This window comes from Panthera leo, chromosome A3 (assembly GCF_018350215.1).
Source record: "Panthera leo isolate Ple1 chromosome A3, P.leo_Ple1_pat1.1, whole genome shotgun sequence".
NCBI classification, from domain to species: Eukaryota; Metazoa; Chordata; class Mammalia; order Carnivora; family Felidae; genus Panthera; species Panthera leo.
In genome coordinates this window covers 120,067,060-120,083,701 of record NC_056681.1, presented here as the reverse complement: position 1 = coordinate 120,083,701, position 16,642 = coordinate 120,067,060, and the positions used below count along the sequence as shown (strand labels likewise).

Sequence of the window (16,642 nt, the reverse complement as noted above, 5' to 3'; positions counted from 1 at the left end):
TTGATCAAAAACGATTTAAGCAATATAACGGAACATGAATTTAGAATGATAGTCATAAAATTAATTGCTGGGTTTGAAAAAAGTATAGAGGACAGCAGAGAATCTATTGCTACAGAGATCAGGGGACTAAGAAATAGTCATGAGGAGCTAAAAAAAGCTATAAATGAGGTGCAAAATAAAATGGAGGCGACCACAGCTTGGATTGAAGAGGCAGAGGAGAGAATAGGTGAATTAGAAGATAAAATTATGGAAAAAGAGGAAGCTGAGAAAAAGAGAGATAAAAAAATCCGGGACTATGAGGGGAGAATTAGAGAACTAAGTGATGCAATCAAACGCAACAATATCCGTATAATAGGAATCATAGCTGAGAACTTCCCTGATCTGGGGAAGGAAAAAGCCATTGAAATCCAAGAGGCACAGAGAACTCCCTTCAGACCTAACTTGAATTGTAACATATCATAGTGAAACTGGCAAAATACAAGGATAAAGAGAAAATTCTGAAAGCAGCTAGGGATAAACATGCTCTAACATATAAAGGGAGACTGATAAGACTAGTGACAGACCTATCTACTGAAACTTGGCAGGCCAGAAAGGAATGGCAGGAAATCTTCAATGTGATGAACAGAAAACTATGCAGCAGAGAATCCTTTATCCAGCAAGTCTGTCATTCAGAATAGAAGGAGAGATAAAGGTCTTCCCAAACAAACAAAAACTGAAGGAATTCATCACCACTAAACCAGCCCTACAAGAGATCCTAAGGGGGATTCTGTAAGTGAAATGTTGCAAGGACCACAAAGTACCAGAGATATCACTATAAGCATGAAACCTACAGACATCACAATACTCTAAACCCATATCTTTCTATAACACTGAATGTAAATGGACTAAATGCGCCAACCAAAAGACACAGGGTATCAGAATGGATAAAAAAACAAGACCCATCTATTTGCTGTCTACAAGAGACTCATTTTAGACCTGAGGACACTTTCAGATTGAAAGTGAGGGGATGGAGAACTATCTATCATGCTACTGGAAGTCAAAAGAAAGCTGGAGTAGCCAAACTTATATCAGACAAACTAGACTTTAAATTAAAGGCTGTAACAAGAGATGAAGAAGGGCATTATATAATAATTACAGGGTCTATCCATCAGGAAGAGCTAACAATTATAAATGTCTATGCGCCGAATACGGGAGCCCCCAAATATATAAAGCAATTAATCACAAACATAAGCAACCTCATTGATAAGAATGTGGTAATTGCAGGGGACTTTAATACTTCACTTACAGTAATGGATAGATCATCTAGACACAGGATCAATAAATTAACAAGGGCCCTGAATGATACATTGGAACAGATGGACTTGACAGATATATTTAGAACTCTGCATCGCAAAGCAACAGAATATACTTTCTTCTCGAGTAACATGGAACATTCTCCAAGATTGATCACATACTGGGTCACAAAATAGCCCTTCATAAGTATAAAAGAATTGAGATCATACCATGCACACTTTCAGACCACAACGCTATGAAGCTTGAAATCAACCACAGGAAAAAGTCTGGAAAACCTCCAAAAGCATGGAGGTTAAAGAACACCCTACTAAAGAATGAATGGGTCAACCAGGCAATCAGAGAAGAAATTTAAAAATATATGGAAACAAATGAAAATGAAAACACCATAATCCAAACACTCTGGCATGCAGTGAAGTCAGTCCTGAGAGGAAAATACATTGCAATCCAGGCCTATCTCAAGAAACAAGAAAAATCCCAAATATAAAATCTAACAGCACACCTAAAGGAAATAGAAGCAGAACAGCCAAGATACCCCAAACCCAGCAGCAGAAGAGAAATAATAAAGATCAGAGCAGAAATAAACAATATAGAATCTAAAAAAACTGTAGAGCAGATCAACGAAATCAAGAGTTGGTTTTTTGAAAAAATAAACAAAATTGACAAACCTCTAGCCAGGCTTCTCAAAAAGAAAAGGGAGATGACCCAAATAGATAAAATCATGAATGAAAATGGAATTATTACAACCAATCCCTCAGCAATACAAGCAATTATCAGGGAATACTATGAAAAATTATTTGCCAACAAACTGGACAGCCTGGAAGAAATGGACAAATTCCTAAGCACCCACACACTTCCAAAACTCAAACAGGAAGAAATAGAAAACTTGAAAAGACCCATAACCAGTGAAGAAATTGAATCAGTTATCAAAAATCTCCCAACAAATAAGAGTCCACGACCAGATGGCTTCCCAGGGGAATTCTACCAGACATTTAAAGCAGAGATAATACCTATCCTTCTCAAGCTGTTCCAAAAAATAGAAAGGGAAGGAAAACTTCCAGACTCATTCTATGAAGCCAGCATTACTTTGATTCCTAAAGCAGACAGAGACCCAGCAAAAAAAGAGAACTATAGGCCAATATCCCTGATGAATATGGATGCAAAAATTCTCAACAAGATACTAGCAAGTCAAATTCAACAGCATATAAAAAGAATTATTCACCATGATCAAGTGGGATTCATTCCTGGGATGCAGGGCTGGTTCAACATTCGCAAATCAATCAAGGTGATACATCACATCAATAAAAGAAAAGATAAGAACCATATGATCCTGTCAATTGATGCAGAAAAAGCATTTGACAAAATTCAGCATCCTTTCTTAATAAAGACCCTCGAGAAGGTCGGGATAGAGGGAACATACTTAAACATCATAAAAGCCATTTATGAAAAGCCCACAGCTAATATCATCCTCAATGGGGGAAAAACTGAGAGCTTTCCCCCTGAGATCAGGAACACGACAGGTCCACTCTCACCACTGATGTTTAACATAGTGTTGGAAGTGCTAGCATCAGCAATCAGACAACAAAAGGAAATCAAAGGCATCAAAATTGGCAAAGATGAAGTCAAGCTTTCGCTTTTTGCAGATGACATGATATTATACATGGAAAACCCGACAGATTCCACCAAAAGTCTGCTAGAACTGATACATGAATTCAGCAAAGTCTCAAGATACAAAATCAACGTATAGAAATCAGTTGCATTCTTATACACTAATAATGAAGCAACAGAAAGACAAATAAAGAAACTGATCCCATTCACAATTGCACCAAGAAGCATAAAATACCTAGGAATAAATCTAACCAAAGATGTAAAAGATCTGTATGCTGAAAACTATAGAAAGTTTATGAAGGAAATTGAAGACCTATGGGACCTCATGAAGATAAAAAGCTTCTGCACTGCAAAGGAAACAATCAACAAAACTAAAAGGCAACCAACAGAATGGGAAAAGATATTTGCAAATGACATATCAGACAAAAGGCTAGTATCCAAAATCTATAAAGAGCTCACCAAACCCCACACCCGAAAAACAAATAATCCAGTGAAGAAATGGGCAGAAAACATGAATAGACACTTCTCTAAAGAAGACATCCGGATGGCCAACATGCACATGAAAAGATGCTCAACATCGCTCCTCATCAGGGAAATACAAATCAAAACCACACTCAGATACCACCTCACGCCAGTCAGAGTGGCCAAAATGAACAAATCAGGAGACTATAGATGCTGGCGAGGATGTGGAGAAACGGGAACCCTCATGCACTGTTGGTGGGAATGCAAACTGGTGCAGCCGCTCTGGAAAATAGTGTGGAGGTTCCTCAAAAAATTAAAAATAGATCTACCCTATGACCCAGCAATAGCACTGCTAGGAATTTACCCAAGGGATACAGGAGTGCTGATGCATAGGGGCACTTGTACCCCAATGTTTATAGCAGCACTTTCAACAATAGCCAAATTATGTAAAGAGCCTAAATGTCCATCAACTGATGAATGGATAAAGAAATTGTGGTTTATATACACAATGGAATACTACGTGGCAATAAGAAAGAATGAAATATAGCCTTTTGTAGCAACGTGGATGGAACTGGAGAATGTGATGCTAAGTGAAATAAGTCATACAGAGAAAGATGGATACCATATGTGTTCACTCTTATGTGGATCCTGAGAAACTTAACAGAAGACCATGGGGGAAGGGAAGGGAAAAAAAAAAAGGTTAGAGAGGGAGGGAGCCAAAACATAAGAGACTCTTAAAAACTGAGAACAAACTGAGGGTTGATGGGGGGGTGGGAGGAGGGGAGGGTGGGTGATGGGTATTGAGGAGGACACCTTTTGGGATGAGCACTGGGTGTTGTATGGAAACCAATTTGACAATAAGTTTCATATTAAATAAATAAACAAATAAATAAAAAATAAAATCCAATTTAATTACTTTCAGAAAAAAAAAAAACAACTATGGACAAATCGAATGGAATTCAAAAAGTGTTCGACTAACCCATAGATGGCAGGGAACAGAAAACAGAGAACTGGAAAACAGAACAAACAGAAAATGAAAAATAAATGGCAGACTTGTACCCTAATATATTCATAATTACATTAAACGTAAGTGGTCTAAAGATTTCAATTAAAGGATAGAAATTGGCATAATAGAGTGAAAAACATGACCCATGTCTACAAGACAGTTACTTCAAATACAATGATATAAGCAGACTGAAAGTAAAAAGATAGAAAAGGATATGTCATGCAAACATTAAAGGAAAGCAAAAATTGGCTATATTAATATCAGATAAAGTAGACATCAGAGCAAAAATGATTACAGAGACAGAGGGGGCATTATATAAAAATAAAACTATATAATGAAGACATAGCAATCATAAATATGTATGTACCAAATAACAGAGTTGCAACACATATAAAGCAAATATGAAAGAAGTGAAACAGACAAGTCCACAGTTATAGTTGGAGACTTTAATACCCCTCTCTCAGTAATCGATAGAACAACCAAACAAAAGATCAGCAAGAATATAAAAGAATTCAACAATACCACTGACCAACAAGACCTAATAAATATTTATAGAGCTCTCCATCCAACAATAGCAGAATACACATCTTTTCAAGTGCCCACGGAAGACCAAGATAGACCATACCCTGGGTCATGAAAAAAACCTCAACAAATTTAAAAGAAATCAAAATCATACAGTGTGTTCTCTGATCACAATGGACTCAAACCAGAAATTAATAACAGGAAGATAACCAAAAAATCTCTAACACTTGGAAACTAAACAACGCACTTCTAAATAACCCATAGTTCAAACAGAGAGTCTCAAGAGAAATTAAAAAAAAAAACACATTGAATGAATAAGATGAAATATTAATGAAATTGAAAATACAACATATCAAAATGTGTGGGACACAGCTAAGCAGTGCTGAGAGGGGAACTGATAGCACCAAACACACACATCAAAAATGCAGGAAGTCTCAAATCAATAATCTAAGCTCCCACATAAAGAACCCAGAATAAGAGCAAAAGAAACACAAAGCAAGTAGAAGGAAGGAAATAATAAATAGCAGAAGTGAAATGGCCCAAACTAGAAAAGAACAGAGAGCCTCTTCAGGGAAAATCAATAACCCAAGGAAGGAAAAACAAAAGAGAATGGCCATGAGATTCACTTTGAGACTACTCAGGACAAGAAGACAAAGTAAAGCAGGTGGGACTCTCTCCAGAGAGGTAACACATAAGGCTGCAGAGTGAACTGGAGAGCTCACTCTAGTACTGTGCTATGAAAGAAGTCGCATTGCTGAATTCTTAAGTCCAAGTATGAATATAATTATCCTGTCACATTCTGGGCTAAGGTACAAAGTTAAAAGCAACAGTCCTTTGAAAGTTAAAACGTGTTTGAAACATTAGCAATGAACTTTCCTACCACAGTTTGAGGGAATGGAACAAAAGACCAATAGGTTTCTATGAAGTTTAGGCTCAGAAAGGAAGCCACGAACACCAGCTAAATTCACCTAATTTTATACGTGATTTGAATATTGGTCGTTTCAGGTAACTCAGGATCTTTCCCTGAATCCACTGACAATACTGGATGTTGGTTTTCTCAAAAAGGCTTTCTTACCTCATAGAAGAAAGGATGGCCAGCCATATCAAAGATGTTGACTTTGATTTCTCGGTCTCTGACTTGTACCCTGAAATGTTCAAATGGAAACAATTCCAAAGAAGGTTATGGTTTCTGCGTTCTCATTAATATCATTTATGCCATTTATACATTTCAAAAAGGTATGTGTATGAAATGTAAGAGGCTTTCTTAGTGCCTTTTCTTGATTTCAGATAATCTTTACAACAGAAGCCAGCAACTTGGCAGATCATCTTGCCTCCTTATTTTAAAAACACTGAACCCACTCTTATGTGGATCCTGAGAAACTTAACAGAAACCCATGGGGGAGGGGAAGGAAAAAAAAAAAAAAAAAAAAAAGAAGTCAGAGTGGGAGAGAGCCAAAGCATAAGAGACTCTTAAAAACTAAGAACAAACTGAGGACTGATGCGGGGTGGGAGGGAGGGGAGGGTGGGTGATGGGTATTGAGGAGGGCACCTTTTGGGATGAGCACTGGGTGTTGTATGGAAACCAATTTGACAATAAATTTCATATTAAAAAATAATAATCAATAAAAAAATAAAAATAAAGACACTGAACCCACCTATAATAAACACCCTCATTTACTTTCAGCTTATCTCAAGATATTTCAGGCCATACCCTTTTACTAACAAATGGTGGCTTTTACTGTGAGACTAAGAAAACTGATTTGGGACAAGTAGGAGTAAGAGGAAGGAAAACAAAATATTTTCTTTCACTTGGCAAGACATCTTAATTACTACCAGCTATGCTTGCTTACCATGCAGAACAATAATTAAGGTGTATTTTATTAGAGTCTGTGTGATCTTCTTGTGACCTTCATTGAGCAAGAGCTATAGTCAACTTGTTTTTCAAAAATTTTAAGGGTGCCCGTGTGGCTCAGTGGTTAAGCATCTGACTTTGGCTCAGGCCATGATCTCATGGTTCGTGAGTTTGAGCCCCACATCGAGTGAGCTAGAGCCCTGCTTCCCCATTCTCTCTCTGTCTGCCCCTCGTTGGATTCTCTCTCCCTCTCTTTCTGCCCCTCACTCACTTGCACCCTCTCTCTTTAAAAAAAAATTAAAATAGAGAAAAGAACAAAAGGGGAAAGAACAACCATTCATATTAGAATTAAATGCTGCCAACATCATAGCATATTTGCCTCTTGTCCTTTTTATTTTTTTCAAGAAAAACCATTGTTGGAAAATAAATTAATGAAATATTGTAAGTATTTCAAACACTACAGAAATACAAAGATGAAAGTTCAAAATTTATCCCAAATCCTATCACCCAGCAAAAGCCTTCATCAATATAGATGAATGCCAAGGCAGCCTTCTTCTATACACAGACGTGACTGAGAAGCACAAGTGTTTTTATCAAAATGGGATTACACTATTTTAAAATAAAAAGTATAAAATTTACTTGTATTGAATTAAAAAAAAAATTTAATGTTTATTTATTACTTTGTATTGAATGTAACAAAAGGAAAAAGAAACTGAGGTGAAGTAGAATTATTGAACTTTAAATATATTTTCTTCATCACAAGAAGTATTTCCTAAAAGACCCCTCTAAGTTAAGAATAGGGATTATTAACAGTAAGTTAACAGGTTAGAATCATGTTTTTCAGTGACATGTTTCAGTTTAGACAGCACTGACATGACTCCCTCTTACAGAATACAAGGACATCAGTACTTTCTCTCATCAGCCCTACACTACCTCTGGGTTTGTTTATTATTATTATTCTCTTGTCCACGTTTATTACACCCACCTTCTGTTCTGAAACCATAATGCCTACAGGTGTTTTATATTACTTGTAGACTTACATCAAGCTAACCATTAATCATCTTATTCCTGAACTCTCTACCATATTTCATCAATAACCAAGATGCACATCTGTTTTCATTTTAACATCTGTGAAATCAGGACCCACCTTATAAAAGAGAATGTGAGAACAGCAAAACAACACAAAACAACAGAGTCTGAGAGCCTTTGGAGAAGACCTGGTGTAACAATGTATATTAGAAAATTTGGCCTTAAAGAGATAGCAGCTGAGAATGGATAAAGTCAGGAATGCACAAATGTATTCACACTGAAACTCAAAGAAGTTATTTTAATTCAGATGCCAGACAGAGGAAATTAACCTGAAGAAAAATGGTAATTCGCTACCTCAAGGTCTTGCTTTCCTAGGTTGTGGCCTGCAGACCACCTGCATCATTATTATGAGAGGCCGTTAAAAATGCAGATTCCTGTGCCCACCTCACACCCAGCCAACCAGAATCTTGGTGGGCCCTAAGAATCTGCATTTTCACAAACTTTACAAGTAATTCTTCAATATGCTGGAATTTGAGCTTCACCATGTAGATAACAGGAGGGACGGAATGGGTACCTGTTATTTTGACTACCCACGAGTATAGCCCTTTCCTCTCCCAGTTGTGGTTCAGACGAGTTCTGCTATGTTCTTAGTGATCCCACTCTGTTGGCCACAGCCAAATGAGCTGGGGAAAGGCACCTGTCCCTACCTGAACAATCAAAACTTTCCCTAGGATTTTGAAATTTGTATATTAGCTTTGGTCCCTCTCTGGAGGTAAAATTTACAATGTGAGTCTGAGATCTGCTGGCAGCCATGCAGAGGAAGCTAAAAGCTGGAGAGAGACGTAGTAAATTATATAGCTATATTCTGTCCCTGGTTCCAGCCATCTCTAAGGCACAGCATCCTCATAACTGGATTATGTGAATTGATTGATATTCTTTATTATTGTTGTTGTTATTACCGTTATTATTTTTTCCTTGACTTGGTTTGAGTTAGGTTTCTGTCAGTTATATCCTCCTGATACACCATGGGACAAGCAGCTTTCCAAAAAAAATTTCAGCCAGAGAAAGAATAGTCTGTTGAATGAACCACTACAGTTCTATGGCATAATATGGTGATTCTCATTTCTTAGATGAATAAATTAGCTACTAACATGAATTCAAAACAACACTGCCTTAAATAGGATATCCTGGCATATCACTGATGAAATCCTATGCCCTGAAGTATAGACAAACCTCACCGCTTTAGTCCACCTTCTTAAAAGCTGCCCTCACAGTCTAATCTTACAAACCCCCTCTTTAGATATATCTATCTCACCTAGTAGAGTTTTTGAGTATCTACTACATGCAAGCACTGTGCCAGGCACCTGGAAATGACTTATTCTAATAGCTCCTTCTTCATGGGGCTTATAATCTAGCAGGAGACATGAAACACATATAAATAATAATGACATGTGGCAATTTAAAATAAGTACCATAAATAGCATACAGAAGTTTATTATTTCTGTCATTTGCAACTAAAGAGTCCTAACTGATAAAGAAGGTATTCCAAGGCCTTATGGGAACAGGAGCATTTTAACACGTCAAAGAGTCTGATGGAGGGATGAGGGGAAAGGATATTTCAGGTGGACAGAATGAATGAATAACTGCACTGAGCTAGGGAAATACAAGGGCAGCGGTGCAGTGTGGATGGAGGGTAAAGTGTGTAAAGGAAGGGAATAAGAGAGGAGGGGGCAGGTTAGGGCAGAACGGTGAGCACCTGAGATTTCACCTTCAGGGAGTGTGCAGTCTACCTTAACTCCACGCTTTGGTGGTATTATTTCCTGCTAATGTAAGCCTATCTCCTCAGGCTCAACCCACCCTTGATTCATCTCGAGATAAATCCCCACTTACTCCTAATTTTCCTTCTCCCAGATCATTTTTGCTAGATACCAATAGGTTATAAAGATCATAAACCAATAAAGGAAATCCTCTAATAGAAAATATTCAACATACTATTTAGACTTTGTGGAAAGAATACCTCAAAATGCTCTATAAACACACCTGCTAATAGGACGTGTTTATATAGAAACATGTTTCCTAAAAAGATACATCTGCTAGGTAGGCCTTTTGTTGACTTCGTCATTGTTGTAGACCCTATACCTATCCCTTGCAAAGGCAAGGCCTGGCAAAAAGAACATGCTCAGTGATGAACAATTGATATGATCACTACATATCCGTAAATGTCTCTTATTCCTATGTTTCTTTCTTCAGAATCTCTATTTCAAGATACATCATTTTAGAAAAATTCTCAAATCTATGTAATTTTCAAGCCCAAAGAAACAATGCACTTACTTTGTGACTCCATAGTCAATTCCAATTGTTGCAAGATATTTAGACACAAATCTTTTCTCACAGTAACGTTTTATGATACAGCTCTAAAAAACATAAAAATGCATTCTTTTAGTACATATACTCTGGAAACATACAAAATAAGCACAGTCCTTCATTATGGTTTCTTCATTCACCACAATGGGAAAGAAAGCATTTTCAAACAACTGAAACAAATGCTAAAAGTGAGAATTTTAAAGAAAAATTAAATATTCGCCCCTTAAAATCAAATATGTTTTCAGTTTAGTTCTCAGTCCTTGAGCTCTTTTGTTTAGAAGACTTACTCTTATGCTTTCAATGCCACCAAAATGTCTATGTTTAGCCTTGACCTTCTCAAAAGCAGATCGACATCTTCAAATACTATGGCTAGTTTGTACTGAGGTGTCCTGCTGTTCCCTCAAATTCAACATGTCCAAAAATGAACTAATCTTATACATAAAAACAGTTCATCCTGCTGACATCCTGGTTCTGCCAATAACACCACCATTTTCCCAACCACGGAGGATCAGAATCTTAAAGCCATGCTTGATTCTGAGCCTTTCTAAATCTTTTAAATGTTTCTTGCCTCTTTCTCCTCATTCCAATTCCCATTGACACCACTTTGGTTTAGATCCTCATCATCTACTCCTAGGCAATTGTAGGAAATTTTTGTATTGGTCTTTCTGCCTTCCTTCCCTCCCAACCTCAGTCAATACTACACAGCACTGACATTACTTCACTTCCTTAACTCAAAACTCTTCAGTGGCTTCTCACTGCCAAGTTTGAAATCCAAATTCCTTTATCCTTTATTCAAGGTTCCCCATAATCTGGCCCTAATCTGTGTTCCTTGTCTAAACCTTTCTAATATATGCTTTCCATTTCTGCAAAACTCCCAGAGATCTGACTTCCTGACTTTCATCATTACTTTTTCCCTCTACTTGGAATGAGCTTTCTCCCTTCTTTACAAATCTTACTTATCTTTTAAAGCCCAGCCTACTGGAGCACCAGGTTGTAAGAGACCTTGCCTGCATCTGAACTCTTCTTGCACTTCACATACATGCTAATATAGACACACGTATTTTACACACACACACACACACACACACACACACACACACACCATCAGGCATACATTGCTTTGTATTGTCAATTATCATTTCACATGTGTATACTCCTCTTATCTCTTCAGCTAGAAAGTAAACTACTTGAGGACACACATCAGTATTTTACTTCTTTCTTTTGCTCAGTGCCAATGAAATTTGCTCGGTGCCAGTAATAACAACCCTTAGCACTCGTGAAACTTCTAATTTACTTGAGAGTGCTAGTAATGAAGTTTATTCTGCTCAAATCCTTCCCTGATGAACGTTAACCTAAATTAAACAGGACGGTCAATTTAAAAAGCAGTTAATAAGCTTATTGTGAACCGAAAGAAAAACTTCTTTGGAGTGACTACTGCTAACAGGCTACACTTTTAAAAGCATTTTACAGCTTGAGGGAAGCCTGGGTGGCTCAGTCGGTTGAGCGGCCGACTTCAGCTCAGGTCATGACCTCACTGAGGGTCTGTGAGTTCGAACCCCACGTCGGGCTCTGTGCTGACAGCTTGGAGCCTGCTTTGGATTCTGTGTCTCCCTCTCTCTGCCCCTCCCCTGCTCATGCTCTGTCTCTCTCTGTCAAAATAAATAAATATTTTTAAAAAATTAAAAAAAAAATAAAAGCATTTTACAGCTTGAAAGCATTTCACAAATGTTTTCTCTCACAATAGCCTATGAAAATGAATATGGCCTTTTTCTAAATGATTCATGAATTAAGGGGCCTGGCAGTTCTTTAACTCCAGTACACTGTTTAAACACTAGTTCTAAGAGGTTAACGAGACACACATTTAAGTAATTGTATTAATAACCACTCCCTATAACACAAAGAGACAGGGTCCTTAAGATCATATAAACCAAGTAACATAGAATTTTTTGCTTTCACTATTTTTCTTAAATATATTTTTAGGCACTTTTGCAGAACAACTATCTGAGAAGAAATACTCAAAATATGAAAAAGAGGAATGGGGTGGGGCAGTACAAAGAGGAGGGAATCCGCCTTAACAGATATTAAAATATAGTCTGAAACCAATCAAGACAGTATGATATTGGCATAATAGACAAATAGACAAATAGGTCAGTAGAACAGAACAGACAGCCCAGAAATAGATCCCATTCAAAGAAGAAATTTAAAAGGTGACAGGGGTGATATTTCAAATCAAGGGGAGGTATGCCTGAGTGGTTCAGTTGGTAGAACATCCAACTCTCGATTTCGGCTCAGGTCACGGTCCCAGTGTCCTAGGATCAAGCCCCACATCCAGCCCCATGCTGAGTGTGGAGCCTGGTTGGGATTCTCTCTCTCTCCTTCTCCCCCTCTCCCCTACTTGTGTGTGCGGTCTCTCTCTCTCTCTCTGTCTCTCTCTCTCTCAAATAAAAAAATAAAGTCAAGGGAAAAAGAATGATTTATTTAGTAAAATGCCACTTGCACAAGTTGGGCCCTTAACTTCTCTAAATACAAAAATAAATTCAGATGAACTTGTGATTTCAATATTTAAAAATGAAACAAAAATTTCAGAAAAAATGTGCAACATATGTACAACCTTAAGGAAACATTTTCAACCAAGAAAGGAAACACAAGAACCACAAAAGAAAGGACAGGCACACTTGAATATATAGAAATAGTAATAATAATAGCAATTATATGGAGAAATATATGTAAAAATATTAAAAGGCAAATAACATACCCAGACAAATAGTCATTATTCATATGACCAGCAAAAAGTTATTATCTCTGATATCCCTGAACCAGAAAAATTGATAAGATACATCATCCAATAGAAAAATGGGTAGGGAGTATAAATTGGGCACTATCCAGAAGAGCAAATCCAAATATCCAGTAAGTATATGAAAAGGTGCTCACCTTCATCTGTAGTCCATGAAATGCAAATTAAAATAATACTTCTCACTAACCAGACTGGGAGTCATTAAAAGAATGACGATACCTGTGTTGGCAGGACTACGAGAAATAGGGCAACTGCATACTGCTGGTACAATTTCTTGAAGAGCAATTGGCAATAGCTACTAAATAGCTACTCAGCATTCTACCCCTGGGAATCTGTCTATAGAAATTAGAGGACCAGTATATAAGTGTGTGTGTTGTCAGCACAGAGTCCAACTCAGGGCTCAATCTCACAAACCGTGAGATCATGACCTGAGCCAAAACCAAGAGTTGGATACTTAACCGACTGAGCCACCCTTATGTTTTGAAGGAAAAAAAAAAAAAAAAACCCTATTGTTATTTTAACTAGAACTGAATTGTAGGTTATTTTAAAGAACTGACATCTCTAAAATGTCGAGTGATCCTAATTAAGGGAAAAGTACATCTTTCCATTTGCCTGAGTAATTTTATGTCCCTTTGTAGAGTTTGACATTTTTCTTCATATAGGTCTTACCTGTTTGTTCTTAAGTTTAAACCTAGGCACTTTATTTTGGCTGTTATTGTAAATTAAAATAGTTTTTCAATTCAACATTAAAACATATAATTTGATGGGGCGCCTGGGTGGCTCAGTCGGTTGAGCGTCAGACTTCGGCTCAGATCATGATCTCGCGGTCTGTGAGTTCGAGCCCCACATCAGGCTCTGTGCTGACAGCTCAGAGCCTGGAGCTTGTTTCAGATTCTGTGTCTCCCTCTCTCTCTGCCTGCTTGCTTGCTTGCTCTTTCTCTCTCACTCTCTCTCAAAAATAAAACATTAAAAAAGATTTTTTTTTAATTTTTTAATGTTTATTTTTGACAGAGAGAGAGAGAGACAGAGCATGAGGGGGGGAGGGGCAGAGAGAGAGGGAGACAGAATCTGAAGCAGGCTCCAGGCTCTGAGCTGTCAGCACAGAGCCCGATGCGGGGCTCGAACTCACAGACCGCGAGATCATGACCTGAGCTGAAGTCAGACGCTCAACTGACTGAGCCACCCAGGCGCCCCAAAAAAGATTTTAAAAAACATGTAATTTGATATAGGAAAGCTATTAATTTCTGTATATTAATTTTGCCTTATTGAATTTTCTTATTCTTTCTAAAAGCTTTTCAAGTTAATTTTCTTTGGGTTTCCAGATAAATAATCATATCATTAGCAAATAACAATAATTTTGCCTTCTCCTTTCCAGTTATTTTATACTTTATTTCTTTCTCTTGTCTAATCACATTGGCCAATAAATCTAGGGCAATGTTAAATAAATGTGATACTTGTCATTTTGGGGTATTTTTAATGTTGGACCATTTAGCATAGGAAAATTACAGAAATGATGCATGCTTACTTAGCCAGATTATTATTAAGCCTTTTAGAGGCTGTATTCTTTTGTTTTTAATGCCTGGCACATAGTTGATGTTCAACAAATGTTAACTTTACAGTGACTGCTATGTTAATACTTACATACATATATGCAAATACATAAATAGCACAGGATAATGCTAAATGGAAAGAAAAGGCACTAATAAACATTTACTGAACATCAACTATGTGTAGGGCACTGGCCTAAACACTTCCATTAATGGCTCTTTTGGGATATAGATCCTACTGGAGTTGATTTTGACAGCATACAATGATAGAGAACTGCAGTAGACTGTGAGGACCCAAGTTCTAATCTGGTCTCTGCCATTGATTTGATGACCTTGGGAAGTTCTTAACCAACAGCTTCCACTTACCCAGAAGGGGAGAGGAGACAATTTAGGTGAAGAGGAGGCAGTTTAAAATTCACTTGGGGGACAGCCTCGGGTCTCTTTCTCATCCTCCTTCCACCCCCCTCCACACACACACTAGGGGAGAGCTTTATACCCAGTACATCCAGAAGAAAGGCAGTGGAACTACGGCTTTGGAGAGAATGAATATAATGAAACCACCAGAAATAAAAACAAAACCAACACACAAAACAAAATAATGCAGGCTCCTTGACATCCACTGCACTTCCCCCGTGAAAAATGTCAGTATCAGCTACGCTCTTGCAATGTAGATTCTGGGCTCCGTATCTGCAGAGCAACATTTTACAAGCTCCAATCCTCACATGCACCCCAGTAAGTTCCCTCAGGCTCCCAAGCACTGCTGGGGTAACTAAACTTTTATTCTCTTAAGGACCTCTTAAGTCCTGGACAGGTCACCTAGAACGAAGATAGGCAGACGATCTTACATAAGGACCTAGGCCCCTTTAATCTTTTTGGGATACATTCAAGGGCTAGCGGCCATATGAGACACCTTCTTATGGAGAGTGACGTCGGTGGACGTGGGGGCAAACGAAAGGTCAAAAAGGTCACGAGAGTTTTCCTCACCCAGGCGCATCCCCTAGGAGGAGACCTGGGCCTGCTCAGGGGCGGGGAGGAGGCTGGGCCCCGGGCTGTTGAGTGGCCGCCCTCCCAGCCAATCGGCAGGTCGTCCCGCCGCGCTGAGGTCCCGCCCCTCCCAGCGCGGTACTCACTTTTCCCACCTCAGCGTTGCCCATGGAGATGACTTTGATGCGCAGGGACTTGCTGGGCTCCTTCCGCTTCGGCATGTTAGCCTCCATTGCCCTCGCTCTCTCGGGGCCACCCGCCTCGGTATCTCCTTGTTCACCAGGCTGGCCCGTCCCTCAGGTCTCCTCGTCCAATGGCGGAACCGCTGCTATCGTCACCGCCCCAGCTCCGCGGCTCGCCATCCCCGCCGCTGCCTAGCAGCGGGCGCGGGCGGTTGGGAGCTCTGGGAACTGGGGGTGGGAGAAGAGAGTCTCGCGATGCTAGAAAGGGGCGATGTGACGTCATCACCGGGCTCTAGAGGCGAGGTTTTGATTACCTGTTCCCAGGAGTCGCGCCCACGCGCGGCGCCGAGTCCCTCCGCAGGAAGTCAGGCTGGGTTTACCCTGAGAGCGCGGTTGGTTTTCAGGGGCGCCAGGACAGCGGCATCTGTTAACGTTTGCAGCCGAGTGGTAGAAATGTATTGGCAGTTTGGGGCAGATCCTCGGGCTTGGAGTATTGAGAATGGTGGGTCCAGGCCCAGTCCCGCTAAAAATTCGAAGTAGACCATAGGGGTGTTATTTTCTGAATTCTTCCGTCCCGTATAAGCCCGTCTACACTATTCGTCCCCCACCCCATACTATGTTTCTCTTGCTCGGGCTCGTAGAGAGACAAGTCAGGAGCCGGGAGAAGTCGGGAAGTTGGGGCTCAGGTTTTGGAAGAGGGGCGTTAGGCAAAATCTGAAACCCGTTGCTATCGTAAAAAAAAAAAAAAAGGGTTGTCAATTTGGTAGTCTGGGTTTTATTTTAGTCATTGCTCTTTTATTCCAGAGTTCTCTGTCGGAAGAAAGCTCAAACAAGATGTTTCTTACACTCTTCCAGTTCTAGGATAGTCTGTGTGATTGTACCTATATGCTCCTTCATTTTTCCTTTCCCTCCCATTCACAGACTTAACCCCATCATCTGTGCACACCTTCCCTGATAATATGACAGTAGAATAATAATAAATCCTAAGAACCACTTTTCTAG

General features: G+C 39.1%; 1 protein-coding gene across 4 annotated transcripts in view; it reads right to left on the bottom strand.

Annotated features, from left to right (window-relative positions):
• Positions 1-15,868, bottom strand: part of DNAJC27 (DnaJ heat shock protein family (Hsp40) member C27) — a 52,655-nt gene extending 36,787 nt beyond the window's left edge. For 3 of the 4 annotated variants that reach the window (XM_042933519.1, XM_042933518.1, XM_042933516.1), the window contains exons 1-3: positions 15,605-15,868; positions 10,101-10,183; positions 5,964-6,033 (exon numbers count right to left, since the gene is read on the bottom strand). In XM_042933519.1, the coding sequence (XP_042789453.1) occupies positions 5,964-6,033; positions 10,101-10,183; positions 15,605-15,691 (240 nt within the window). In that variant the 5' untranslated portion in view covers positions 15,692-15,868. The remainder of the gene's footprint in view (positions 1-5,963; positions 6,034-10,100; positions 10,184-15,604) is intronic. The other variant, XM_042933520.1, reaches the window with a different exon arrangement.
• Positions 15,869-16,642: the final 774 nt, after the last annotated feature.